Genomic DNA, 27,513 nt, shown 5'->3' on the forward strand with positions numbered 1-27,513 from the left:
TAAAGAGGGTTTCTGTGTAACTTTGAACCTGTGATGTGCTCTGTGTTTGAGTCTAGTCAGCTCAGTGTGACATTGCTGTATGCAATAAATATACATGAGTGACGAAGTCTGGAGTCAAACTGAGTTCTTCGAAGCTGAGTGGAAAGAGGTCTCAGGGGGAATCCCAACAGTTCAGTGCTTGGGCTTGGCAATGTCTTTCTTGTGGTATGTCTGTGCCTTTATCCTAACCTCCAGGAAGGCTTATCCTCACAAGATATGCCTAGCATTTACCAGGAGCGAGCAAGCAAACAAACAGAAACAAAGAAAAATGTCTGCTTATAAAAATGGTCTAATTAATCAAGTCCTCTCTCCCTGAAAACTAGCACAGCAGGGAAAAGGAGACTTGGAAAGGATAGGCCTGGCTGCCTCAGCCACTGAGAAAAGCTGGACTTTATGCTGCCTCCTTCTCCCCACCTGCAAACAGCAGTAGAGCCCAGGATGTAGAGACAGATGACCAGGGCAGGGGGCCAGGCAGATCAGGCAGCAGCTCAGAAAGTGTTTATGTTCTTACCTCCATTGTGGGAAGCAGTTCAGTGGGAATTGAATGGCAGTGATAAGCAGATCAGGTGTTTATACTCTCTCCATGTCTTCGCCCAGTACCAGCACAGAATGTAGGAGAACTGAATGGAGCTGTGGTGGAAGCATATAGGCCCTATATTTTATCATTTAATTAGGGTTACCATATTTAAAAAATAAAAAAAGAGGACACTCCACGGGCCCTGGCCCCGCCCCTTTCCCACCCCCGGCCCCGCCCCAACTCCGCCCTTTCCCCGCCCCTTCCCCAAAGTCCCCGCCCTAACTCCCCCGCCTCCGGACCCCAGCCGCCGGCCGGGCACTTCTCCTCCCCGGCTCCAGCTGCTCTGCTCCGGCGGCACAGGGTCCGGAGGCAAGGGGGCTGCCCGAAGCCGGTAGCGCTGGCTCGGGCAGCTTGGCTCTTAAACAGAGCCGAAGTCTGAGTCAGGGGAGGATCAGAGCAGCCGCGGGAGAGGAAGTGCCCGGCTGGTATTTTTCCCGGACATGTTCGGCTTTTTGGCAATTCCCCCCGGACGGGGGTTTGATTGCTGAAAAGCCGGACATGTCCGGGAAAAACCGGACGTATGGTAACCCTAATTTAATCATTAGATGATCATAATGGTCCTGTTTGGCCTTAAAATCAGTGAATTTATGTATTTTAGTTCATAGAAGAGTCATGGAAGTGTCGAAAGTCAGGGAAAGGTCAAGCTTCTCGAGTTTCTGTACATTTGAATAGACATATTTGGCATGTATATTGAAACTGCTTGGAACAATGCCCTAGGCCAGGGGCGGGCAAACTTTTTGGCCTGAGGGCCGCATCGGTTTTCGGAAATTGTATGGAGGGCCGGTTAGGGGAGGGGGTCGTGGCCCGGCCCCCACCTCCTATCTGCGCCCCCCCCCCCCCCCCCCCGCCGGGACTCCTGCCCCATCCAATGCCCCCTGTTCACACACACACCCGCTCCCTGTCCCCTGACCGCCCCCGGACTCCCACCCCTGACTGCCACTTGCCGCCCCATTCAACCCCTCCTCTCATTCCTGACAGCCCCTCAGGGACCCCTGCCCTACCCAGCTACCTCTTCTCCCTGTCCCCTGACTGCCCCAGGAACCCCTGCCCCCTGCCGCCCCATCCACCCCCCCTCCTTCCTGACTGCCCTACCCCCGCGAGACCCCTGCCCCATCCAACCACCCGTTCTCCATGTCCCCGACTGCCCCTGGAACCCCTGCCCCTGACTGCCCCCTGCCGCTCCATCCAACCCCCCGTCCTTCCTGACTGCCCCCTCAGGACTCCTGCCCCCATTCAACCCCCTATTCCTCCCCCAACCGCCCCAACCCCTATCCACACCCCCCGCCCCCTTACCACCACCCCAAACTCCCCTGCCCTCTATCCAACCCCCCCTGCTCCCAGCCCCCTTACCACGCTGCCTGGAGCACCGGTGGCTGGCGGCGCTACAGCTGCGCCGCCCAGCTGGAGCTGGGCCATGCCACCACCGCCACACAGCTCAGAGCACCAGGTCAGGCCCGGCTCTGCAGCTGCGCTGCCCCAGGAGCTCACCACCCCCGCCGCCCAGAGCATTGCGCCAGCGGCGCAATGAGATGAGGCTGTGGGAATGGGGGAACAGTGGGGGAGGGGCCGGGGGGTAGCCTCCCAAGCCAGGAGCTCAGGGGCCGGGCAGGACGGTCCCACGGGCCGGATGTGGCCCGCGGGCCATAGTTTGCCCACCTCAGATATAGGGCATGCAAGGTAGCCAATGCAACAGTGCTGGAGGGAAGATCAGATATTAATGCTCACCCTCTCTCCTCTTTCACAAGCAGCACAGATGTGGGGAGGGCAGGCAATGGCAGAAAGAGGCTAGCACCTCAGGCATCACTGGAGATAGCAGTGAATCAGTCTGAACTTTGTGGAAAAGGCCACTTTGATCATTTTCCACCTCTTCTCACCTGGAGATGTCAACAGGAGATCAGTGATAGAGCAGCGGGGAAAATGTTGATTTTATGACGGAGGCCACTATGTTGTAATTTATGCTTCTCTATGAACATGTGTTTTATGCGGAAGTGTATATCACATAATGTGTTGACCGGTCGATCTGTCAATGCACTTAACCATTACTGTCTAAATAGCAACTAAAATTGCACTGTCTTGTTTTATTTTATAGCTCCGTAAATCTGTTTTCAGCATCAGGGCAAGAAATCTTCTGGAAAAGGAGACAGCAATCAATAAAATCCTTAGGTAACAAGCAGGGGTAATTTGATTTGATGCTTTCTATCTTTTGGATGACAAATGGGTCTCATTAATGAGTAATGGATTATTTCTAATCTGTTTCTTCTGCATGAGTGCTAAAGTATTAAGTCAGTTTACAGTGTGTGCTTAATATTTGTGCCAGGGTATCTCTTTGCATTAAAAAAAACACAACTTGTTTTTTACCTCTTTGTGTAAATGATAATAACCGATGATAACATGCTCTTAAGGTATATTATTCATGGATACAGTGGCAAAAGAGGGATCGTGTTTTATAATATAGAGTCAAATTTTGGCTTTTTCCACCTTTTCCCTTAGAATTAACCAAGATATCACTCTTCAAAAGCACTTCTATTTTGCACTCGTGCCTGGGAATTCCAGCACAATCTTTGTACAGGAACCCAAGTGGAGTACTCCTACCAAACACATAAGTAAGCTATGCAAGATAGCACAGAAAGAAGACCTGTAGATTATTAACTCTGTGGGACGGATTGTGGACACCTTACAATGGTGATCACATGCAAAAGTAGTCCCAATACATGCTCAGCAACATGAGGAAGGGATACACAGTCATGGCCCTATGTGTCTCAGAGGAGCAAGAATCATGTCATAAAATTATCCCCTGAGTTCTCACCTTGCTACAGCTTTTCATGCCAGTTTTTGTTTTACATTGTTTAAATTAGAATTATTAACATTCAAATTATATGTAAAATCTGTGCCAACAATTTTTAGAGCATTAGTTTGTTGCTACCTACAGTTGTGTGTCATCAAAGCTTGCACACTTACAATATATATTATAAACTACCACTAATAGGGAAATAGCAGTACAAATCAGGAATAACTGATTAGAAAAATACAGTTGTGAAAGGAGAATAAATATTGCAATGCTTTATGAAGAGCACTCCAGTATGAAATTACAGGAGTTCAGTGCAAGTCCTGAACTGTGAATATTGTTGAAAAGTGCCTCATAATTACATGCAATTTGAGAAAAATTATAGCACCCACCTTTTGTTGTTCTTTTTAATATTCCTAAAGAATAAGTATCAATAAGTGCTGTAGAGATTAACACAACTTTAGCGTTCTTTAAAAACTATGGTAAATGTGACCAATTAGCAATTCAACTGGATATGCTTTGTCAAGATGTGACTGCAAGGCCAAAAGTATTCATTGCAAATGAAACTTAGGATTCTTTTAATAAGCATTTCAATTACGTAAGTGTCTCTTGGTTTTATAGAAGTTGCCCCATAGAGAAATAAGCACAGTTCCCGCGTACTAGTCAAGCTTTACAATACATTTTTATGTATTGGCTTCTCAGCAGCATTTGACGAAAACACACAGGTTGCTGATTTATAATCATGAAATTCCACTGACTCCAGTGGGGTTACACAAAGCGTCAGTCAGCTCAAAGTTCAGCTCAGACAGTATCCCATAGGAAATCCACTCATAGGCTGCTTTTATCTTTTTAAGGCTCCATTCTTCCAGATTCAAGAATAACTCATGTAGAACAAAGGAAACTGTACAATTGAAACACTCAGAGTTTCCTATGAATTCTTCCATCATAATAGTGAGGTTTCCTTCCCTCAGAAGAAGTCAGCAGTTCTGCTTTCAGAACCTGTGGATTCCCGGTAATTTATCTGGCTCTCACTGCAAGGGACAGCCACACAGATTCCCCTTGTCTCTGCTTTGCTAGTAGCCTGCTCCCACTTGTCCCTTCAGAGCATGGCATCTGCAGAATCTATGCTTCCACAGGCTCCCTGAGAACATTTGAACCTGGAATCCCCCCTCAGGGACAGTTTCACAGGACAGAGGAAGAAGCAGTCCTAATTTATATTCACCACCAGGTGCTTACCCACCCAGATTTGCAGAGTCAAACTTCCTTGGAGCCCTTGTGGGGAAGTTTTGATGGTAAGGGGATCCTGTCACTGGGGCAAAATGTTTGCTGGCACATCTGCCTTTTACACACAAACATAGGATGCATAGGGCCTTTGAGGAGTAATAGTGGCAAGAGTGTAGCTTATTCATTAACAAAGAAGCAGCCTCCTTCTGAGCAAGAGGAACAGGTAGCTTTCTTGGCAATGAGTAACTGCCTCAAACTGTTTCCATACTCTGCTGGTTCTGATGATGCCATTTCTATACTATAGTTACTGGGCCCGCCGTAGGTGTCACAGCTTCGGTATTAACGTGCTAACATAAGAAAGCATTTTCACAACATAAGGGATGGATTTGCTGGTGCAGAAAGTCACTAAATATGAGTTTTTTTATGACAGTGGAGCCTCGAAGAAGGATCTTGCAAAAAATAAAAAAAAGATGGGTGTGAAATGTGATAAAATATCACAGCTAAACCCAAGCATACTGTTCACAGGAAGCAGAGAAACTCAAACTGGCATGAAGATTATGGGGTTTTTTTGTACTGATCACTACTACTATGTTTTTATCATTAATAAAAGTAGCTGAGACATTTGAATTTCAGCTAGATTACAGACCTGACAGTGAAAGAAGTGATGTTTGTACCTAAAACACTGAGTAATAGTTCAAGTTTACCCTTCTCTAAAGATTCCCATCAAAAGGCTTTTAATCGTTGTCTGTATGGATGAAGGTGGGTATAAGTGCTTCTCTAAATTAAAGATGCTCTGGAACAACTTCAGTTTGCTCAAATTATTTTAACAAAAAGACTTTTAATTCTGTTCTTGCTGCTTTATGCTTTGTGCTGCCTTTTTTGTCCTTCTTACTCACCCTTATTGAAGAATATTTTTTATCAAATTCTAAATATTTTAACATAAACAAGAAAGAGTGCAAATTGTACACAATGGGATGAATTCCATCTTTGTGCATCTCTTGATTGATCACTTAATGCTCCCATTGGTGGCAATGGGACCCCTACATACCCTTCCAAGGGCAGAACTTGGGACCAAATGAAATGGAATTGAAGATGACATCAAGCATCAATTATGGATTAATTATCATCTGGAATCATCAAAGTCTAGAAAAATAGCTTTTGTAAGGATGAAGAAAATTGCCTGTCTGCCACCAGACCCAGCATCATGGATGCCAGCTAAATAGCTGTCTGATTCCCAGAATCATTCATCACCGTTATGTTTTATATAATAATTATCAGTCATTCCCGTTGAGCTTCTCCCACTCCCTCTGCACCACCAGCCTTGACCCCACTCTCCTCACATTTGTTTTCTTCCCCCACTCCCCTCTCTATTACATGCTACACCTTGAGAATGGAATACTCTATCAGCCACCATCTTCTTCTCCCTACAATCGTTTGCGTAAATATACTGGAACCATCCAGATATACACATATAACCACGTTATCTTACCACTGTGAGTGAGCCTTATCTTTCTCACCTCATCACCCCCTATTGCTACACATGCATATTCCATCACATAATAGTTTGCAAGCTTCACGAGGCACAGGCCATGTCACATCTTTTTATTGGTCCTATAAAGTGCCTTAGCACATTTTTGGATGCTGTATAAAAATATTCGGATTACCTATGTCAATAATGCAGAACATGGTTCTGGTTCAGATACAGGTTAGCTGACCAACTCTGAGGCTGTTTACTGTACAGCCTATTCTGAGTCATTTTCCCATCAGCATATCATATCATCTACATAGTGCAACATCTAAGTTTCAGGGACTGTTGGCCAAAAAAATCAACTTCTTCAAAGGTCATCATTAAGTAATGAATTGTGACAGTTTTGGAAATAAGCCACTTTAGGTTGAGTAGCTTTTGATATGCATTACATTATAATTAATTTTAGAGCTAAATTGTAAACTAGTGCTAAGTATAAACAACAATGTATTCACTATTCCAGACAAAGCTTTTCTGACATTTCCTGAGCCTGAGGGAATAGCCTATCTCATGCATAAGTGAAGCTTTCAGTTGGAATAAACAGCTGAATGAATAAGGAACATTTATCTTATGTCTCAAACTATGTCTTGAGTGTGTCATTAAAATATGTTGTAGTGCTTGAATTAAAAATTCAGTTTTACTAGTTTGCTGGTATTCTGGTAGATTATTTAACTGCTCTTATAAAAGCATTCTTCAAAACACAGTGATCTCTTATGCATATCAGAATGAATGAAAAACAAGTTCTTAACTCTTTCTAAAAGGGTTATGACATTACTTTATATTTACCTAGCCTCTGATTAAACTATCTCAATAGGTTGTTATAATGGGCCATCCTGATTAGGCAACTTCCTGTCTTAAGACACAAACCCAGAGTATCCTCAGACATAGTAAGTAGTTTGTTTGTTTCTTTATTAGAAAGCCTCCACATTAAACAACCAATTTGTGTTGGTCCCTTGAGTGGTCACTTAAGACAAGTTCAACCCTAAGTCAATCAGGGTTTCTCCTTTAAATCTGTGATTCCTTTTTTGTTAAATTTTAGAATTGGATACCTGTAATTTTTTTAAACAACTGATATGACTAATCTCAGGTATGTCTGTCATGATCAGCTTCTTAGAGCATTAGAAACCAAGGCTGCCACTGGATTCTACCTAGTCTCCAGCAAAGTCAAACATGAAGAATTTCAGGAGCTGCTTAGCATCTGCTCATTGGAAAATGTTGCCCCTTTTTATACTTGTTGTGCTAAGGGAGCTCCATACTTTTAATGGATCATCATGAAGCAAGCTCTGTGACTGGCTCATCCTTAATCCAAGGAAATACCCAGACACACATCAGCTAGGAGAGAATGGTTAGACAACAGGTCAAGAATGAACAGGTCAAGAATGAAGACCAGAATGCAAGATAGCTAAAGAGGTGAGCATGTAAATATGCCATTTTAGATGGCTAGATTGCATAGACACTGAAGAAGATGAGTTTACTGTTTACTGTCTTTTCTTTTTAGAAACATCTGATCATATAAGAGAGACCCAGGAAGAAAAGCTTTATGTTATATCCAAGTTGCATTAATAATCCATTTTGCTTGACCAGTCAGATTCAAATTGTTTCAACAATACAGTCAAATTGAATAGCTGAAATGTAGTGTTGTTTGATTGTGTTAACAAAGTGCATTTGGCCTGCTGTCCAAACAGTGCCATAGTGAATGCAATAACAGAAGTGGATGCTGGGATCCATCTGGTGCGTGCTCTTCTGGAACATAACAAAAGTTTATTGGAAGCATGGATGCCACGATGGAAAGATTCAGTGAGAGAACTTATCATCATCATCAGTAATGAATGAGTATGATAGTATTTTGTGTATTGGGTTTACTGGTGGAGCATTGCCATGTTCTGTTAAAGATTCTGTCCAAAGGACTCACCAGGAGAATTGTATGCAACAGGTAAAAATGTGGATAGGGTCTCTGGCGCAGTTCAACTAAATGATGTTCATTTATGAAACAAGCCTCAAATTGCAGTGATACAGCAACATAAGCAGACCTCCCAATAAAGTCATCACACAGAGCACCACCTTCCGCAAAGCAAGAGGCCTCATACTGTTAGTGGAAGGTACAGTATTATAAAATACATACAAACTGTTCAGCATCTTGAAGTGGCGTGGAGTATTTAGCTGAATTACTGTCTGTTTTGCTTATTTTTCAGGGATTTTAAAATGGGAAGGAAATAATGTGAAGGGCTGCTGCCCCTTTCATTCATCACTTTGGACCCCATCAATTTTTTCCTGGTAATGTATGGTATATAATATTCCCTGTAGGATCTTGTCTTGCAACCAAGCTCAGTGTAATTTCTTCATCTAACTTGACTAGTAATTTGTTCTTATTAAACATACTTTATTTCCTTTGTGCATATAGAGATCAACATGAAGCTGCATTTGCTGAGAAGGAAGGGATAAACTGCATCCAGAGCTTTGCATAGCGAGTAAACATTGCAACCAGCTTGACATGTTTCTACTTGTCTTTCTCCAGCGTTTCCTATCTCTCTCATTACATATTACATGAACATGCAATCTCTCTGTTATCTAACAGAGCTAGTGTGATGGGGTGGACTAGGCCCAGAGGCTCCCTGCTTGAGACCTCAGGGTCCTGCCACACCCATCCCAAGAAAGGAGCAGTGGAGAGGTCCTCCAAGCAGGCTAGAGTGGCTGCAGGGGAAGCAGCCAGTCAGGGCCCAGGAGGGCCCTATAGAAAGGACCTACAGAATCAGAGACCAGGCAGTTCCTCGACAGTTCATCAGTACCTAGGCATCTCACACCCATTGAAATCAATTGAAATCAATGGGAGTTCGGCAACTAGGTGCTTTTGGAAAATCCCACAAGGTGCCTATTTGCCATTTAAGGTGCCTAAAATATCTTTACAAAATCTGGCCCTTAGCAATTGGGAGAATGGTCAGGCACATTTTGGCACTTGCTAAGGATTCATAAAGGCAAACGTTCCCAGAGAGTAGAGGATGGCAGAAGAGAAAAGTAAGGAGATGTTTAGTAAACAAGCTAAGGAGCTTGTAAAACTGTCCTCTTTGTCACATCATCTGTGGTGCTATGAGTGTGGAAAGGCTTCCCTGCACATTGCTGCTGACAATTTGCATTATCTATTTCAAGTCACTTGATCTCAGTCCTGTAGCGCTGGCATTGCATCATTTCTCCATTGATTTCAACAGGGACTGCTGGACTGTCAGCATTTTTGAAAATCAGACAACTTATGTAGACACCTAAATGTGGACTTAGGAACCAAACTTTAGGCATTTACTTTTTAAAAATCTTGACAATCTTTCAACGGGTCTGCTCCTTTATCCAGATCTGTTCCTTTATAGTATTTATTTAATTGGCTTCATTATTCACTTAATAATATGGCATAAGAATGTAGTCACAGGAAGAATTTAGTATTTTGGTTGCAAGCGGTGTTCTCTTTTATTATGTACAGCAAGGTATTGTGTTCTCCACTCACAAAGCAACTGGGTATCTAAATGAGTTGTGTACAAGCATGTGAAAACATTTATGTGGAAGTCACACGTGGATGTAAGGAAACAATTATTTCTGGATAATAAAATACAGATGCATGTGCCTAAGAGCACAGTAATTCATATTCAGAAAGATACAAATACAAGCAGTTCCATTATCTCAGTGAGAAGCCGTTATAGGAGAGAACTTGCACATCAAAACCTACTATTGTCTCTGCTTTGAGAGACCTTAGTGTCATTCTAATGGAGTCAGATAGGATCCATTTCTCAAAAATAATGATTATTCTTTTACACAGAAATTACAGTTATTCAAAGAATATTTTTGTCGTCTCTTGAAATGATTACATTACATTATCCTATATCACATAATGCTTTAAAATTCATTGTATTCAGATATTGGCTGAGATACTGTAAACTGTATTGCACTGCAAGACATACTGCAATTTTCTTAAATGCGATTATATTTCTGACTATTCAGTATAATGTAATCTAATGTGTTCTTGTAATAAGTGTATAATAAGTGTATAATAGTGGGATTCTGGTGTAATGGGTGACGAAAACATAGGCAGGCATTATAAGCTTAATTTGCATTACAGATCTCTCAGTGGATCCACATTCCTTTCATCCATCTGCTTAAAACCAAGAGAAGGAAAACAACAGAGAAGAGTGAAAACAGATATCCACAGAAATATTGGAAAGAAAAAAGTTATCCCCCATAAAGCAATAATTGCCTTCATGAGATCGCATCCTGCCATATGTAATTGTGCAACGTTATTTAAAACAATGGGAGTAAACATGTATTCAAAGGCGCAAAGTGTTAGTGAATAGTGTGATGTATACAAAGGGCTCACATTCATAATACTCATATATGTTATCAGATATGAGGCAAGAGTGACTGAAAATAGAGAAATTGCACCTTCAAGACTCAACTTGCTTTTATGAAATATTTATATTTGGTTTATATCTGTTTCACTGATGAATTTCAGAAGTCCTAACTTACATCCACCTGGTGGCAGCCTTGCACATAGATCCTGGATTGAGTTTAACAGACTACTGACTGGAACAGCCAGACTGGCTGCCACAGTGCCACAATTTGGCTTAGCCAATCTTGACAGTGTGACTGTGGGGCAGTGATGCAGACAGTCAAACATGTGGTGGAGGAGTGCACAATTAGAAGAGTAGAGGGTGGACTACCACACCTTGCCACCCTCGATGATGCAACAGTTAGATGGTTGAACAATCTCGATATCAACTTGTGACTCATATCAACGAAGAAGATGTAACACAAAAATAAAATCAAGCATTATCCATGGGTGTTAATCCAGGGTTGCAGTGTTCTTGGCAAGTGAAGATTTTTTCACAAATGTGACCTCTTCAAATATTCCCCTGGCATAAATATCCTTTCTTTCAACATCAGGCATTCATCTCTTCTCTTTAAATCTAACTTTTATTTTTTCTTGACCAAAAATGTTTATTTACAGCCAGTACAAAAAAAATGCCCACATTCCTATTAGGTTGGAGTGCTCTGTGACGCTTTCCAGGGGTACCCAACATTGTGAGGCAACTCGCTACCACCTGCCCTTAGGATTGAGAAGCTTTGTCCGTGCCAGTCATGGGTCAGCTCCCCAACTCCACTGGCTGCAGGCAACACAAGCACTCCCATCTAGGCCTTGCAGGCCTCACTGTTACTCTGAAGATTAGAGACAGGAATGCTCCAACCCTGAAGCCCTCTGAGCATCTCCTGCAGTGTCCAGCCACTTGGTCCACTGGACACTCAGTGTTCACAGATGTATTACTTCCAAAGAAACAGTACAGCCCAGCTTTACTATTTTCACTTCACACCAGTGCTCTGCTTAACTCATAGCACTTAGATTTGTTTATAGTGAAATCGAGTATAAGTCTAACTAAATATAGAGATGCAAGTAGAAGTATTGGAAACAAATGGTTACATATAAAATAAAATCATAACATGCATTCTAGATCCTAGACTTAAATAACAAGATATTATCATGTCTAATGAAATATTGCTCACCAGTACTTCACAGGCAGACCCTCTTTTCATGGGACAAGAACACTGTCAGTTTGCCTCTTCAATGAAGGATTCAGGGTGTCCCTTGTCTCCCCTAGCTATATCAGAACAATCCTTTGTCACACCCGGCTGCTGATTGTTTCTTCCTGTAGATTTCCAGCCTTGTCAAATTTAAACCATATTATGTCGCCAGTCATAGAAAAGCACTTAAGTGTGTGCTATAAGATATAAACACATACTTAAAGTTAAGTACATGCTAATGTGCTTTCCTGAAAAGGGCGCTGTCTTGAATTGGAGCCTGTATTTGTAGAATTTCCTATTCATTATGGAGAATAAGAATAATAATATTGTTTATAAACATTAGTATTATTATTACACCATTATATAGTAGTTGTACCTAGAAGCCAATCAGATTGGGTTCTCATTGTGCTAAGCACTGTACAAACATATAGAAAATTGCAGTCTTTGCCCCAAAGATCTTACAGTCTAAAAGACATGAAAAATAAATCCATTCTTTTTGGTTTCAAAGTGATTGCCCTGTGAAGAGCCAGCATGTAGCTGAAAGTTTCCATAATAATAATAATAATTAATAATAATAATTAATAATTAATTAATGGGAGGTTATGGCATGAGTAACATTCACAGAATAAAGTTGGATTATTTCCAGTGGACTGGGGTGATGGATTTGTCATTGGCCCAATTCATACATGTGAATGGACTCTGGGGGAAGCACATTTGCTATAGTAAATCCTAAAAAGGGGATCCACAAATGAGGCACGGTGTTCCAGCAAGGAGAGGTCATAAAGAAGGCCCTGTCATTGATTATACGACAGGATGAGGAACCTTTGCATCTCATTTGGCTTTGGGAATATGAACATCTTTTTAATGAGAAGTACGAGTTGCCCTTACTATTGTTCTGTTGTCTTATATATTGTTTTCTATGAAGCTGTGTCCTTGCATTCCCTCAAAACTATATGTGCCAGTTGTGTCATGCCAAAAGTAATAACAGCATGTCTGTTTGTTTCCAGCAATGCAATTATTTAGTCTCACTTTATAAAAAATTGCTTACAGTGGAAGTTCCAATTGTTTATCATAATCACAATATTTCTTTTTAGGGCCTGCACTAGACAACGCATGCTGAGTGGATCCTTTGAGGGGCAACCTGCAAAGGAAAGGTCAATACTTAGTGTCCAGCATCATATACGGCAAGAGCGCAGGTAAACACAGACAGGAAAAGTGTTTTAAAAATAATCTTAAAATAAATTCAATGAATAGAGTTAAACTTGCACAATACCTAACTCGTCTACAACAGGAATGACTCATACAAAGAACTAAATTGTACATTTTTGATCGTAACAATAATGAAATGGGGAAAAGGCCTTTTTATTTCAAATGTCATTTCCTTCACTGACTGCAGAACTATCAATTTAAAGATCAGAAGGAAAAGAAATTGGTTTATGTTAGATAAGCTTAAAGACAATTGAAGAACATAAAAGCTTCTCATGTAAGCTAAGGAAAAATGATAAGAATTTGAGATACTGTATCTGGAGAGCAGTGCTTTATAATGGCCATCATATAAAGGTCAAGATTTGATCTTGAGATTTACTATCAAATTGATTTTGATTGTTTCAGGTCACTAAGACATGGTTCCAACAGCCAGCGAATCAGCAGGGGAAAATCTCTTGAAACCTTGACTCAAGATGTAAGTCCAAACAAAAATGATGGTTTTAGTTTTGGAATATAGTAAAGATTAATATGCAGTACAATCACTGTACAAGTCTAATGCCTATATAACATTCACTTTCTAATCTGTGGCTTGAGATCTTATTCGGAAATCAGAAAACAAATAGGATAATAACATTAACATTATCTTCAGAATAAACACCACATTCACACGTGATAGATTTCCTTATTTTTAAACACTTGCTTACACAGCAAATTCGCTGAAGCTGCAGGTAGTACTGGTCCACTACTTTGCCATCCAGGGCAGCCTACCTTGCATGTCCCCAGCGAAAGTTTAAAAAATATCATCAGCCTTGTGAGACTTATTGGATAAAAACCTTGCCGTTTCTACCAGTTTTGAAGAGGTATAACAGGAACAAATTTCACTGTGGCATATTTTCACAGACCGATGACATTTTCACTTCTGGAAATTTTTAATGAAATTTTGCTGAAGTCTCTGATTTTGCCAAGGAGAATTTCAAGACCAAAATGGGAGTTTTCAATCCCTCTAGTCTTATGCTCTCATATTCTTTTCTAGATGTGCACTGAAGTAAAGGATAAGTAAAAATAAAGGGTGCAGCTTTTCCACTATATTACTTTGCCTAGGGCCAGAAATAACTGTCAGCACATAGCTGCACCATGGCAAGCTAAGGAAGCAGTTGTGAGTCTGAGCAGGTACCAGATTGCTTCCCCATTAGAACCAGCTCATCTCCACTGGCTCTGACGGTTCTGACACCCTCTACCCACTCCCTGCACATCTGTTATATAGACATTGTTCTCCCCCTGTGTTTGAACCAGCAATACATGCAGCCTGCTCAATAGACTGAGGAAGAGCCTAATGCCTCCTATTCCCCTATGTGAACGCAATCTTGCCCTTAACAACTATGATGATGTTCAATAAAGATAGGAAGAGTTCATGAAGTAATAAAGTTGAATTCATTGGGGTTGCACCAGGGGAATTAACATCAAAATTTGATTCACTGAAAGTAACCAAGCATATGTTGTAGCACATACCATCCAGTATGCTTGGCTTACATGATTCATAGTGCATTTAGAAGTGAGGACTTTACAATTTGAATGCTTTAGTGTAAAATACTGTATCTTGCTTTCATCTTTAAAGGAAAAAACACATTTTTAGTAATTGTTTTGCCTCTAGCATTCTAATACAGTGAGATACAGAAACGCACAGAGAGAAGACAGTGAGATCAAGATGATCCAGGAAAAAAAAGAACAAGCTGAAATGAAAAGGTATTTACAAACCAAAGGTTTGAAAGCGCACTTTTCAATTTGAAATGTTGGTATTGTATGATGGAAAAAAAGAAATCTAACAGCTGCAATGAAATAAAAAGAAAATGATAATGGATATTTTTGATGGATGTCTTTTGCATAACATTAAATATATTATGTATTATTTTTTAAAAGGAAAGTCCAAGAGGAGGAGTTGCGAGAGAATCATCCATATTTTGATAAGCCACTTTTCATAGTTGGTCGAGAACACAGATTCAGGAACTTTTGTCGAGTGGTTGTGCGAGCTCGCTTTAACGCGTGAGTGTATTACTTTTCAATAGTGAGTTTGGCCAAATACTTCCTTTATGGGCTAGTCTATTTATTTTGAAAGGAAAATATGTGCAACTAGCCCATAGCAGCTAGAAGTTAAACTAGCCGTGATATAATCTCATTGCTGGAGAAAAAGAAACCAAAAGACATAAGCTCATGAAGACAGTCCAAGATCATGAGATGAGATAAGGAAGCTGCAGGCACGAGGTAGGAAGAAAGGGGTGAAGCTTCAGCTGCCATCTTTAAGCCCCAACGAGCCAGCCTGTCACAGTAGCCAATGAGCAGATTGGGGACAGAAATGGAGAAGAGAATGGTACCTATGCGTGTTGATGTCAGGCCTGCTCATCCTAAGTAATGTGCATATGTTTACTACATGGAATCCTCTTAAAGTGAAACCTTCCCGCACAACAGAAGAATATCACTATAAGCAGATGTTCATGATGGGCCTTGCCCTGAGAGGTGCCGAGCACCTTAATTCCCATTACACTCCTCTCAGCACCTCTCAGAGTGGGATCATATAACCAGAATTTCATTGTGCACAGTGAAAAGCACTGAAACAATTTGGGGCTTTCATTCTGCTTCACTACAAACGGAGTTTCCCTACATCCAAGTTCACTATGACTGGGTTCTTCTGTATGTATATGTGCTCCTCTCTTCTCAGTTTCACAGTGCAGATGCCATTGAAGGCAACCAGATTTACACCATGTAACTGGGAGCAGAAATTTGTCCATACCTGGGTTTTAGAAGATACTATGAAGAGGTTATTTTGAGTTTTATAGCTGAAGATTGTTAGGCTTGGGAGCTTTTTATATCAGTGGATTTAAGAGTCAGGAAATTAGATGAGAAATACACCTCTACCTCGATATAACGCTGTCCTCGGGAGCCAAAAAATCTTACCACATTATAGGTGAAACCGCGTTATATCGAACTTGCTTTGATCCACCGGAGTGCGCAGCCCCGCGCCCCCGGAGCACTGCTTTACCGCGTTATATCCGAATTCGTGTTATATCGGGTCGCGTTATATCAGGGTAGAGGTGTATCTGTGAATATTAATGAGAAAATTATTGAACTAAGTAATTAAAGAAGATTGGACCAAAAAAGTGAAGCCACTTTACACCAGCTGAGGACCCGGCCAATGAATTGTGATACAAGAGGAAAGGGCTTTTAGGGAAACTCTTTGAAACATGAAGTTGTTTGTCAGGGGGTTGTTTCGCTCAGAAAATCGAAACTGAATAAAGTAAGCTATTAATTGTAGAAGCTGGACTCAGACTTAATTACATTTTAAATTAAAAGTTTTTAAAAGCCAGTCTAGAGCTATCTTGCTCAGAGCTGTGCCATAAATTAAACTACTGCTAACTGTTTTGATTGGTAATTTGAACTAAAATTACCTGTCACAAAAATTGGGTAAGTAAAACTTAAAACAACTTTTTTATAAAAAGTAGCATTTGAGCATTAAGTCATAGAATATGTCATGCATGTCAGGCATTAAGCTAGACAGTTAATTGTTTTGAGGTGATGCATGCACACTACAATTATAATAACGGCCACTAAAATGTAGTTTAAATTGCTGAATTTTAAATATCTCATTTCCTTTTTATAGTTCTAAAACAGATCCTGTTACCGGAGCTGTGAAAAATACCAAATACCATCAACTCTAGTAAGCATTGCAAAAGTAATTTCATTTGTTTGACTGCGTTTTGCATATCAATGTGGATTATACTTTTTGGCTTAAAATGTCTCTTTTTCTGTGTTTGTTTTTTTATTTGTTTGTTTGGGTTTGTGGGGAGGGGAATTGTTTTGTTACCTTTATTTGTTCTGTTACTTCTCTAGTTTTACTATGCATTTCTGACATGTTGAAACTTTTCAAATGCCTCCTTCTAGAGTTAAAATAACAGGAGTATTTGTGGCACCTTAGAGACTAACAAATTTATTAGAGCATAAGCTTTCGTGGGCTACAACCCACTTCTTCGGATGCATATGCATATGTGGCATATGCATCCGAAGAAGTGGGTTGTAGCCCACGAAAGCTTATGCTCTAATAAATTTGTTAGTCTCTAAGGTGCCACAAGTACTCCTGTTATTTTTGCAGATACAGACTAACACGGCTGCTACTCTGAAACCTTCTAGAGTTAATTGACTTTTCACAGAAAACACTTTAGCTAGGCTGTATTTTTAATAGACATTTGATGTCACTGGTTAAGTTTCTCTTTAATGATTGTCCTTGCATATTTTTGACAGCGATTTGCTGGGATTGGTTACTTACCTGGACTGGGTTATGATCATTGTTACTATATGCTCCTGCATTTCTATGATGTTTGAATCCCCCTTTAGAAGAGTTATGCGTGCTCCAACACTCCAGGTAACATTACTGAATCATCTCACATTTAATAAAGCACAACCATCTTATTTTTCTCCACTGCTTATTACTAAATTATGATTGATCTCTGCTTTGATTTTCAGATTGCTGAATATGTTTTTGTAATATTCATGAGCATTGAGCTTAATCTGAAGATTATGGCAGATGGCTTGTTTTTTACACCAACAGCTGTCATAAGGGACTTTGGAGGAGTCATGGATATATTTATATATCTTGTAAGTTTTGATAGTTAAATACTTTTTTGTAACATTTTTAATTTTCATCTTTCTGAATATGTATTTATTAAACATTTGGGGACAGTTTTTTAAAAATGAAATCATGCAGAACTGTGAGGGTAATTTGAGCACAGTCACCACAGTTTCACATGCAAACTTGACAACTGCAGTTGTGTACTTAGGTATCTGAATATTGACTTGCATCCCAAATTGTGGTAAATTCATGTAGGTTTCCCATTGCATGGTAATTTCTCTCTGTGTATATATTTATTTATCTTATACATCTGACCTGCTTTCCTTCCATCTTTAGATCCAGATCCTAGATCCTGGACCCTGCTCTATCCCTTTTATGCAGGGGAATCCGCTGGTGTAGCTGGCTCTTCACCATTCATTCCTTGCCTTCCCACCTCATCCCCCAATTCCCCTCTGTAGAGAGGGCATTACCAGATGATGGATATTAGGGTTGAATCAGACCTGGCTGCTTATAGTAGCTCTGGTCAAAAACACTTCAATAGAAAAGGCAGTTGTGTTGAAATTGAAACTTTTTGCAGAAATATGTTGATTTTAACTAAATTTTCAATGGGAAATAGTTGAAATGAATTATTTTGACTTTTTCCTTTTGTTTTTCAAAATGTTTCATTTCAATAAGCTAAAATGTTTCATTTCAACTGTATAGATTTGATTCTTTTAGCTTTGACTTTTATATTAACTTAAAATATCTTTAATATATATTTACGTATACATTGTATTTAAAATCTTATATAGTATTATAATGTTTTTACGACATCAAAATGAAACATTTTTACCTTATTGAAGCAACGCATTTTGATAGTCCCAAATCGGAATGTTTGTTCTACAGGAAGTTTCAAATTTCCAGTTTCTTGTTTAGGTTCAGAAGAAAAACAAATTGTAAAATGTGAGCATTCTCATGCAATGGAAATACTATTTTCTTAACAGCTCTAAATTCTACCTTCCTTTTTTTGTAAAACACTGTGCCCGCCAGTGGCAACAGATGAGTAATAAATATTAATAATAAGAGATTATACCCAAAAAACAAACAAACAATGAAATCAGTGACTAATACAGTACAATATAAAATGGTTTTTCAGTCTGAACTGAGCTGCTAAATGAAATGAATTTGATGGGTTTGATTAACTCTTGGAGAGATTAGTCTGTATCCCAGATGTGCTGCATATAATTTGTCATGATCAATCTGTACTCAGAGTTTCTAATAGCATTGGTTTGTCAAAATTCCTCTTTTTGTTTGTGTGTTTGGAGGAAAATCATGTTTTGTCTAGGTCTTGTAAACATTCCTGGAATATTGAGAGGATACCAGAGAAATTCAGTAACATCTGCTTATCCGTTTTGTTTTGCTAGACTGGTTGTTTGTTGTTTTTTATTTAGTTTTTTAAAAATCACAAGTAATTTTTTTTGTTGCTTTTAATCATATTGGCAATAATCAGCTGGGTCCTGCATTTCTTGCGCATCTACAACTAAGTAATCCCCCTGTCTAAGTCACACTTTATATTAAGGATACATTTATAAATAAGAATATAGAACTTAAGAACAACAATACTGGGTCAGACCAATGATCCATCTAGCCCAGTATCCTGTCTTCTGACAGTGGCCAGTGCCAGATGCTTCAGAGGGAATGAGCAGAACAAGGCTATTATCAAGTGATCCATCCCCTGCCATCCAGTAGGGTGACCAGATAGTCAGTGTGAAAAATTGGAACAAGGGGTGTGGGGTAATAAATACCTATATAGGACAAAGCCCCGAACATCGGGACTGTCCCTATAAAATCGGGACATGTGGTCACCCAATCGTCCAGTCCCAGCTTCTGGCAGTCAGGGGTTTAGGGACACCTCAGAGCATGGAGTGAGAAAAAGTATATATAAAATATTCTATAAAGAGTTAAGAAATGATTAACTGACATTTTAAGAAATAGCTAATCAGTTGTTATAAATTGTTATAGAGTCCAGCAGATAATACGTTGTTTATAAACATGGTTCATAACTAAGGCTACGATTTAGTCATGGCAGTCACGGATTCCGTGACTTTACCAGACCTCCGTGACTTCTTGGAGTTCAGCTGTCAACAGCTGAAGCTGGGGCTGGAGCCGAGGCTGCAGCTGGGGCTGGAGCCAGGACTATGCTCCCCTGCCCTGTGGTGGGGGCTACAGCTGGGGCCATGTGCCCCTGCCTCGCGGCTTCCACCGGTGGCTGCAACCAGGGCCATGCGCTCCTGCCCCATGGCTTCCACCGGCGGCTGCAACCGGGGCCATGCGCTCCTGCCCCATGGCTTCCACCGGCGGCTGCAACTGGGGCCATGCGCTCCTGCCCCATGGCTTCCGCTGGCGGCTGCAACCGGGACCATGCACCCCTGCCCGCGTCAGGGGCTGCAACTGGTACCCTGTGTCCCTGCCCCGTGTCGGGCTGCAGCCGGGGCCGTGAGCCCCTACCCCAGGGGCTTTCACCAGGAGCTGCAACTGGGGCCATGCGCCCCTGCCCTGCCTAGGGGGCTGCAGCCTGGGCCGTGTGCCTCTGTCCTGTGACTTCCCCAGGGGGCTGCAACCGGGGCTGTGCACCTCTGCCCCGCAACTTGTACGGTTATTTTTAGTAAAAGTCGTGCACAGGTCACGGGCTCCGTAAATTGTTGTTTGTTGCCAGTGATCTGTCTGTGACTTTTACTAAAAATAACCGTGACAAAATTTTAGCCTTATTTATAACCATCTATAGCACCTTCTGTAGACATGGTATCTATGATACATGCTATTCATGTCTATACCATGGTTATAATATCTATTAATCATTTTAACACTATATAAACTAGATATGCATGTTCCCTGAATATAAAGAATGACCTTTCTCTGTCTGTTTATCTCTGTATATATAACTCACTGTATATGTATATGTTTGTATACGTGTGTATGGCACTCACTTTGAAGAAGCTAGTGCCAGTAGTTGCCTTACACTTGAATAATCCTCATGTTCAGAAAAATGCAGGAATTACATTGTGCCCCTGAGCAAGGCTCTTTAGCTCAGGTTTTTAATGATATATATGCTCCTAAAGATGCAGATAGGTACCTAGTGGAATTTTCAAAAGTGCCTAGATGCCTAACTCCCACTAGGGACTCCCTCACCGAAATCCCCCTAGGCGCCTATCTGCATCTTCAGGCACTTAAATACCTTTAAAAATCTAGCCCCCTATGCCTTCTTTTCCCACAAGCACACCCAAAAGGGGACAATTATAATCTTTTAAGGAATATTTACAAGTTTGGATTGATGTTCTGTTTTATCATAATTTGTCAAATAATATTTTGTAATCTGGATTGCTCATTCTTTCTCCATCCCCACCCCCTCCCAGGTAAGTTTGATATTCCTTTGCTGGATGCCTCAGAATGTTCCTGCTAAATCTGGAGCTCAGCTCTTAATGATACTACGATGTCTCCGACCCCTTCGCATTTTCAAACTGGTGCCGCAAATGAGGAAAGTTGTACGAGAGCTGTTTAGTGGCTTCAAGGAAATCTTCTTGGTATGTGCCAGTTATTTTGTTCCTATGATAAAACAAGATGGAGAGTAACGATGTAAAATGTATTTCTGTAATTCAGCTTTGGTTTTTACTATTTTTTTTTACCAGCTGCACTCTGTTTATACCTCACAGAGAAAATGCATTGTACACTTACCATTGGAGTTTAAAAAGTAACAAGTTAAAAAAGAAATTACCAATATAAAGTGCACTTATTTTCATTCATATTTAATAAGGATGCAGTAATAATTATTTCACAAGTGACTTTGTTTATTCAGCATATCTTAGTACTGATGTAGACAGCAGGATTATTGAGAGATATAACGCAATTTCTGCTGGGGGAAGAGGATGAGAGACAGGCTGCTTACGTGGCTGATCTACAGAAACCTAAGAAAACTCAGACTTGCAGAGACGAAAGTTTCTGTCACTCCCAGTTCTTGTTCTGAGACAGTTGGAGGGAATCCTGCCCCTGATTGCAGCTCTGGGAATGGTGGTGGGTAGGGTGGCCTGGAAAACAAGAATTCTGTCTCAGACATTTTTTTGAAGTTTTGGCATTTGGTTTCATTCCTCATTGAGATAAAACCAAGATTTTTTGAAAATTTTTGGACAAATGAGAGAGACTGACACCCCCCCCCAGCCCCACACACAGAAACACACACCTCCTATTCAGGATAGCCAATAACCCAGTGGTTCGAGCGCTTATGTGGGATACGGGAGACCCAGGTTCAAATCTCTGTTTTAGTGGTGGGATCCCAGAACCCATTATTACTGCTCTTTCTCTCTCTTCCCCCCAAGTGGTGTGTGTTTGTTTGTTCTAGAATTTTTTCCAGGATCAGGTCTCAAGACCTTGAGAGTGTGATAAGATTTTAGACTGGGCATGAGGGTTAGGAATAAAATCTTGCAATTTTATCTTATATATTTATTATACTGTGTTATGTATTCATGTATATTGTTTGATTATAATACACAAACTAGTCTCTTAATAAAGGGGCAAGGGTCATTAGTTTAAGGCCAGTGTTTAACTTCCTTTATATCTGTTACAACCTGTTATGATGTAAACATTTTAATTCATTTATGTCTGACTCTTGCATGTAGCTGCTCTAGTGTTACAGAGCCAGACAGCCAGCAGAGGCAGCACATGTTAATGAATAAGGCCTGATCTAGCAAAGCACTTAAGCATGTGTTTAGCTTTAAGCACCTGAGAAGTCCCATTGAAGTTAATAGGAGTCTTCCCGTGCTTAGCTAAGTTAAGCAACTGTGTTTGTACAGCACCTACTGCAGTGAGGTCCTGGTCCCTGAGTAGTGCTTTGAGGTGCTACCATAATACAAACAATAAGAAGAGTGTCAGTGATTGCTGGGTCAGTGCCTACACTAAAGGCCAATAGCTTAAGCTTCATAGGAAAATCTACAAAGAAAAAAAACCCAGTGCTTGTCTGATTGAAAAAGCCAAAATTAGTATGGAATGCAATGATATTTCAAGTTGCTGAAATGGTATCGCCAAAAAGATATGGTAACAAAAGTTTTAAAACTTAAAAAAATACTTTTATTAGTTTCAATGGAGACATTATTATAAAATGATGCATTGTTATTCATAACACATAATGCATAAGTTATAATTCATAACACAAAGAAGTTTAGGGAGAACCCCATGTTTAAAAGTTTGGAGCCAGACCTTCCAGTGCAGCCAAAGTTGGAAGTGTACTGGCTAAAAATTCAATGGAGCAGGGAGAGTGCCTGTCATAAAATCCTCTAGGTCAGCATTATGCCACCAAAGGCTCATTCTTGGACTGCACTGGAGGATCTAGCCCTTCACCTCTAGTCTATAGGAGAAAAGTTTGACTATATTTACATCACTTTCACAGGTGTCCATTCTTTTGCTGACATTAATGCTTGTTTTTGCAAGCTTTGGAGTTCAGCTTTTTGCTGGGAAACTGGCCAAGTGCAATGATCCACACATCATTGCAAGGGTAAGAACTGCTTTTCTATTTCAAAATACTAGTATACTCCATCCTCTCTGGGCAATGGAGGAAACAAGTAGGAAAAACAACAAGCATTCAGTATGAAAAAGAGAAACTGTGTGGCATTTCATGTATTCAGAAAAGGGGGGGGAGAGGGGATTTCTATATTCGTTTGCACAATTAGAACAAATTGTTTTTTTTTTAATTCAAGCTGAAAACAGAAAATAAGCTATTATCACCTGTTGATCCCCAGTAATGCATCTAGCAAAGTGCATGCAGTAGAGAAAGATGTGCTCCCAGTCCTAAGAAGCGTAAGCCAAAATTTTCAGACCTAGGTACCCACAGTTAGGCACCACAGGGTGGGATTTTCAAAAGTGCCCAAGTGACTTAGAAACATAAAAATGATCTTGACAAATTGGAGAACTGGTCTGAAATAAGATGAAATTCAGTAAAGACAAATGTAAAGTACTACACTTAAGAAGGAAAAATCTAATGTACAACTACAAAATGGGTGGTAGTACTGCTGAAAAGGATCTGAGGGTTATAGTGGATCACAAATTGAATATGAGCCAACAATGTGATGCAGGTGCCAAAAAGGTAATATCATTTCTGGGGTGTATTAACAGGAGTGTTGTATGTAACACACAAGAAGTAATTATTCCATTCTACTTGGCACTGGTGAGGTCTCAGCTGGAGTACTGTGTCCAGTTCTGGGTGCCACATTTTAGGAGAGATGTGTACAAATTGGAGAGACTCCAGAGGAGAGCAACAGAAATGATAAACCGTTTAGAAAACCTGACCTATGAGGAAAAGTTAAAAAAAACTGGGCATGTTTAATCTTGTGAAAAGAAGACTGAGGGAGGACCTGATAACATTCTTCAAATATGAAAGAGCATTGTAACAAGCACAGTGATCAGTTGTTCTGCATGTCCACTCAAGGTAGGAGAAGAAGTTATGGGTTTAATCTGCAGCAAGGGAGATTTAGGTTAGATAGGAGGAAAAGATTCTAACTAGAAGGATAGTTAATCTCCAAAATAGGTTTCCAAAGATGGAATCCCTGTCATTGGAGGTTTTTAAGAACAGGTTGGACAAACATCTGTCAGGTGTGGTCCAGGTGCACTTGATCCTACCTCAACATGAGGGGTGGACTAGATGACCTCTCCTGGTCCCTTCCAACCCTATGTTTCTATGATTCTATAAGCCTTGCTGATTTTCCATAGGATTTGTGCTCCTAAAGGTAGGTCGTCACACAAAATGCTGCAGTTGTGCAGCTACACTGGTGCAGCTATGCCACTGTAGCACTTCAGTGCAGATGCTACCTACACCAACTGATGGGAGAAGCCCTCCGGTGTAGTTACTCCACCTCCCCAAAAGATGGTAGCTATATTGAGGGGAGAATTCTCACTGTGTACACCGCAGGATAGATCAATATAATTACGTCACTCAGGGATGTCGATTTTTCACACCCATGAGCGATGTAGTTATACCAATGTAAGTTTCTAGTGTAGACCTTGGCTAAGACTAGAGTCACTTTAAAAATCCCACTGCCCCTGGAAAGTCAGTTGGATTTGAGCTCTTAAGTCACTTAGGCACTTTTGAAAACCCAACCTGAATGCCTTATTTGTGCATCTAAGCAAAGTGGTTTGATTCTTAGAGGTGTGGAACATCCCCATCTCTCCTGAGGTCAATAAGACCTGTGGGGGTGCTCAGCACCATAAAAAATCAGATTGTTTTTGCTTAGCAGCCTAAATATGGGCTTGGGAGCCTGATTTTAAGACCCCATGTTTGAAAAGTTTGGCCATACTGATTTGCCCTTACAGATGTGCAGGAAGCCTCCTCCTCTACGCCCCCTTGTGCTTCTACAGGGGCCTGTCAGAAATGTAGTCTCTGCACTTGGGACAGCACAGGAACTATCTCCTCCTTGCACTATTGGAGGTACAGATTGTCTTAAAGGAGACAAGGCAATGGGGCTACTTGCCACCTTACCAGGAAGATGGACCTATTGGACCAGGAGAAGCAGACTGCCCTATCCCAAGGAGTGGTGCACATCCTTACCAGATTGCTCAGTGACGGAATGAGCTTCACTGAGACAAAATTTCTCCTGCAGACACCCTCGAGGACAATGCAGAGCTGTGCCAAAGTCACATAACTGAGTCTTAAATTAGACAGTACAGTAAGGGCACAAACACGGCATCCAGCTTCATAGCCAAATTCTTAACCCAGGCTTCATATGACCTCCCTTTTTTCACTTTCACTGATTGAGAAAACAGTTGGGATCACTTAGATGTCTAAGAAGCAGTAATTGCAGGTGCAATGAATTCGGGGCAAAAAATTGTGCCTACAGTGTTAATTCATAACGGGAAGCCAGTGTTTCCAAACCAGTTATAGTCAGTGTACTGGGAATTCTTTAAATCACAGCATCAAAGCAGGATAGGCCCTAATCTTGCAACTTGCTCCATATGGACAGCCCCTGTATAGGCACGGAGCCCAGCTAAGTTCAGTGGGCCTCTGCATCAGCAAAAGGTCCACCAGTGCAGGACCAGGGCCATAGTAAAGAACATAGGGTGAAATCTTTGCCCCATTGAAGTCAATGTCAAAACTCCAGTTAACGTCATTTGGGCCAGGATTTCCCCCATAATATTGTTGATCATATCTGAACTAACTGGATAGCCACACAACACGGAGTAAAGCTTCCAAAGTCCCTTCCCCACATATAGGGACCTGTGATGTGTGATAGAATCCCTGGGGACAGTTTCTCATTTGGTTGTCATGAATCTTTTCTGGTCATGATGCTGGAATGGATGTCTCCAGTATATTACAGCTTTTCTTCGAGTATTGTCCCTATGGGTGCTCCATTGTAGGTGTCCCTTGCGCCTGGAAATGGAGATCTTCAGTAGCAGTGCCTGTTGGGCCGCACATGCACTCTTCCCCATCTCATACCGTGAGCGACGGCTATAAAGCGCTGTGCGGTCCAGCTGCCCTCATTTCCTTCTCAACCGCCCTTGTTCTGGGATGGGATCCCTAGCCAAGCCCTTTATATGCCTGTTGTGCCTTAATAATATTAGCGCTTCCATTGAAAGTTCTAAGGTAATACTTGTTTCCTTTATATTTTTTTCTTTCCATTTCCCCTTATTAAAAAAAATCCTTTCCTCTTTCTCCCCATTATTCTTTAGAGTAGCATAGATTTCATTTTTCTATGCCCTTCCTTACAGGGAAGTTCTCCCTGCTCGGGGTTATGCCTGGATCTCCCAAGTTTAAGAGGTGCCTCTCCTGTCGTGCGGCCCTCCCTGTGAACGACAGTAACTCACAGTATATACGCTGTTTGGGTGAGGGGCACGTGTCACAAAAGTGCACCCTCTGCCTCAAATTGAAGGCATGGTACAGAAAGGACCATGAATTGAAACTAAAACTTTTACTAATGAAGAGCTCATTGTGACCTGCCTCAGACCCTAGCCCCGATACCTTTCCTCTGCAGCAGTCACCATCAACACTGTCATCTGCCAACTCCCACTCACTGCGCACCACTAAAAGAAAATCTACACACTTTCATCAAGATGAGAAGAAATGGGCACCGAGCTCACCCACCAAAGAAATGCATCCCCCGTGAGGTCGATAGCCTCAACATCTTCTGGGGTGAGACCTAGCTCCTTTGACCATCCAGGCACCTCTGGTACCAGCACTGTTGAGAGATCTAAGGACCCTAAGTGAGCAGGACCACATAAGCGGATACTGTCACTCGGCACCAATAAGGACAAATCGCTAACTACAAGGCACTTTTATCCAAATATAACCATATGAACTATTCCAAGGGGCTCAGTGCGCTCAGCAAAAAGTTTAGATCCTTCAAACGGGAGATCTTCCTGGGGAGACCTGTCAGGGGAGCCCTGAGAGGTGAAGCCATAGGGCTCGTCTCATTACCACAGAAGTCACAATGGACTGGGCCACCATATCCGCAGCATCCAGAGAGGTTTGTAGCGCCATGCATGCCAGGAGTGGTCCTTCTGTCACTAGTGCTTGGAATTGCTCTTTTTTATCATCTGGGAGAGCAACACTCCGTTCACTCAGCGTCTATACACCACTGCAGAAGAGAAGACAGCATAGATATCAACCTACCCCAAGATCTCACCCTCCATATTTCACCCTTCAACGGCATTATGATCCACAACATAGGTGACAAAGACCTCCTCCCAAATGTACACAGACATCAACACAGGCGGTTATGTCCCAGGCATCTGCATGTCCCACGCATCTGCCTCCAAACAATAATTTTGAAAATTTGGTCGAGGCCCTGAGATGTCTCCCCATGGTCCAGATGCTGCAGCCATCCAAATTACTCCATCAGTTTGGCAGCCATTTGACTCTGTTTTACCTGACATGACAGCAAGTCACCTCCAACAAGTGGGTACTGGAAATCATCAGCAACGGGTATTCGATTTCATTCCTCTCTTTCCTGCCCACCCCATCCTGTCCCTCT

General features: G+C 41.3%; 1 protein-coding gene across 2 annotated transcripts in view; it reads left to right on the forward strand.

Annotated features, from left to right (window-relative positions):
- NALCN (sodium leak channel, non-selective) overlaps nucleotides 1-27,513 on the forward strand; it is a 369,797-nt gene that overhangs the window by 308,860 nt on the left and 33,424 nt on the right. For both annotated transcript variants that reach the window (XM_065410363.1, XM_065410371.1), the window contains 10 exons: nucleotides 2,706-2,779; nucleotides 12,798-12,899; nucleotides 13,315-13,384; nucleotides 14,561-14,652; nucleotides 14,827-14,949; nucleotides 16,562-16,618; nucleotides 17,200-17,320; nucleotides 17,422-17,553; nucleotides 20,920-21,087; nucleotides 22,944-23,048. In XM_065410363.1, coding sequence (XP_065266435.1) covers nucleotides 2,706-2,779; nucleotides 12,798-12,899; nucleotides 13,315-13,384; nucleotides 14,561-14,652; nucleotides 14,827-14,949; nucleotides 16,562-16,618; nucleotides 17,200-17,320; nucleotides 17,422-17,553; nucleotides 20,920-21,087; nucleotides 22,944-23,048 — 1,044 coding nt within the window. The remainder of the gene's footprint in view (nucleotides 1-2,705; nucleotides 2,780-12,797; nucleotides 12,900-13,314; nucleotides 13,385-14,560; nucleotides 14,653-14,826; nucleotides 14,950-16,561; nucleotides 16,619-17,199; nucleotides 17,321-17,421; nucleotides 17,554-20,919; nucleotides 21,088-22,943; nucleotides 23,049-27,513) is intronic.

The sequence above is a fragment of the Emys orbicularis genome, chromosome 1, assembly GCF_028017835.1.
Source record: "Emys orbicularis isolate rEmyOrb1 chromosome 1, rEmyOrb1.hap1, whole genome shotgun sequence".
In the NCBI taxonomy this organism is placed as follows: Eukaryota; Metazoa; Chordata; order Testudines; family Emydidae; genus Emys; species Emys orbicularis.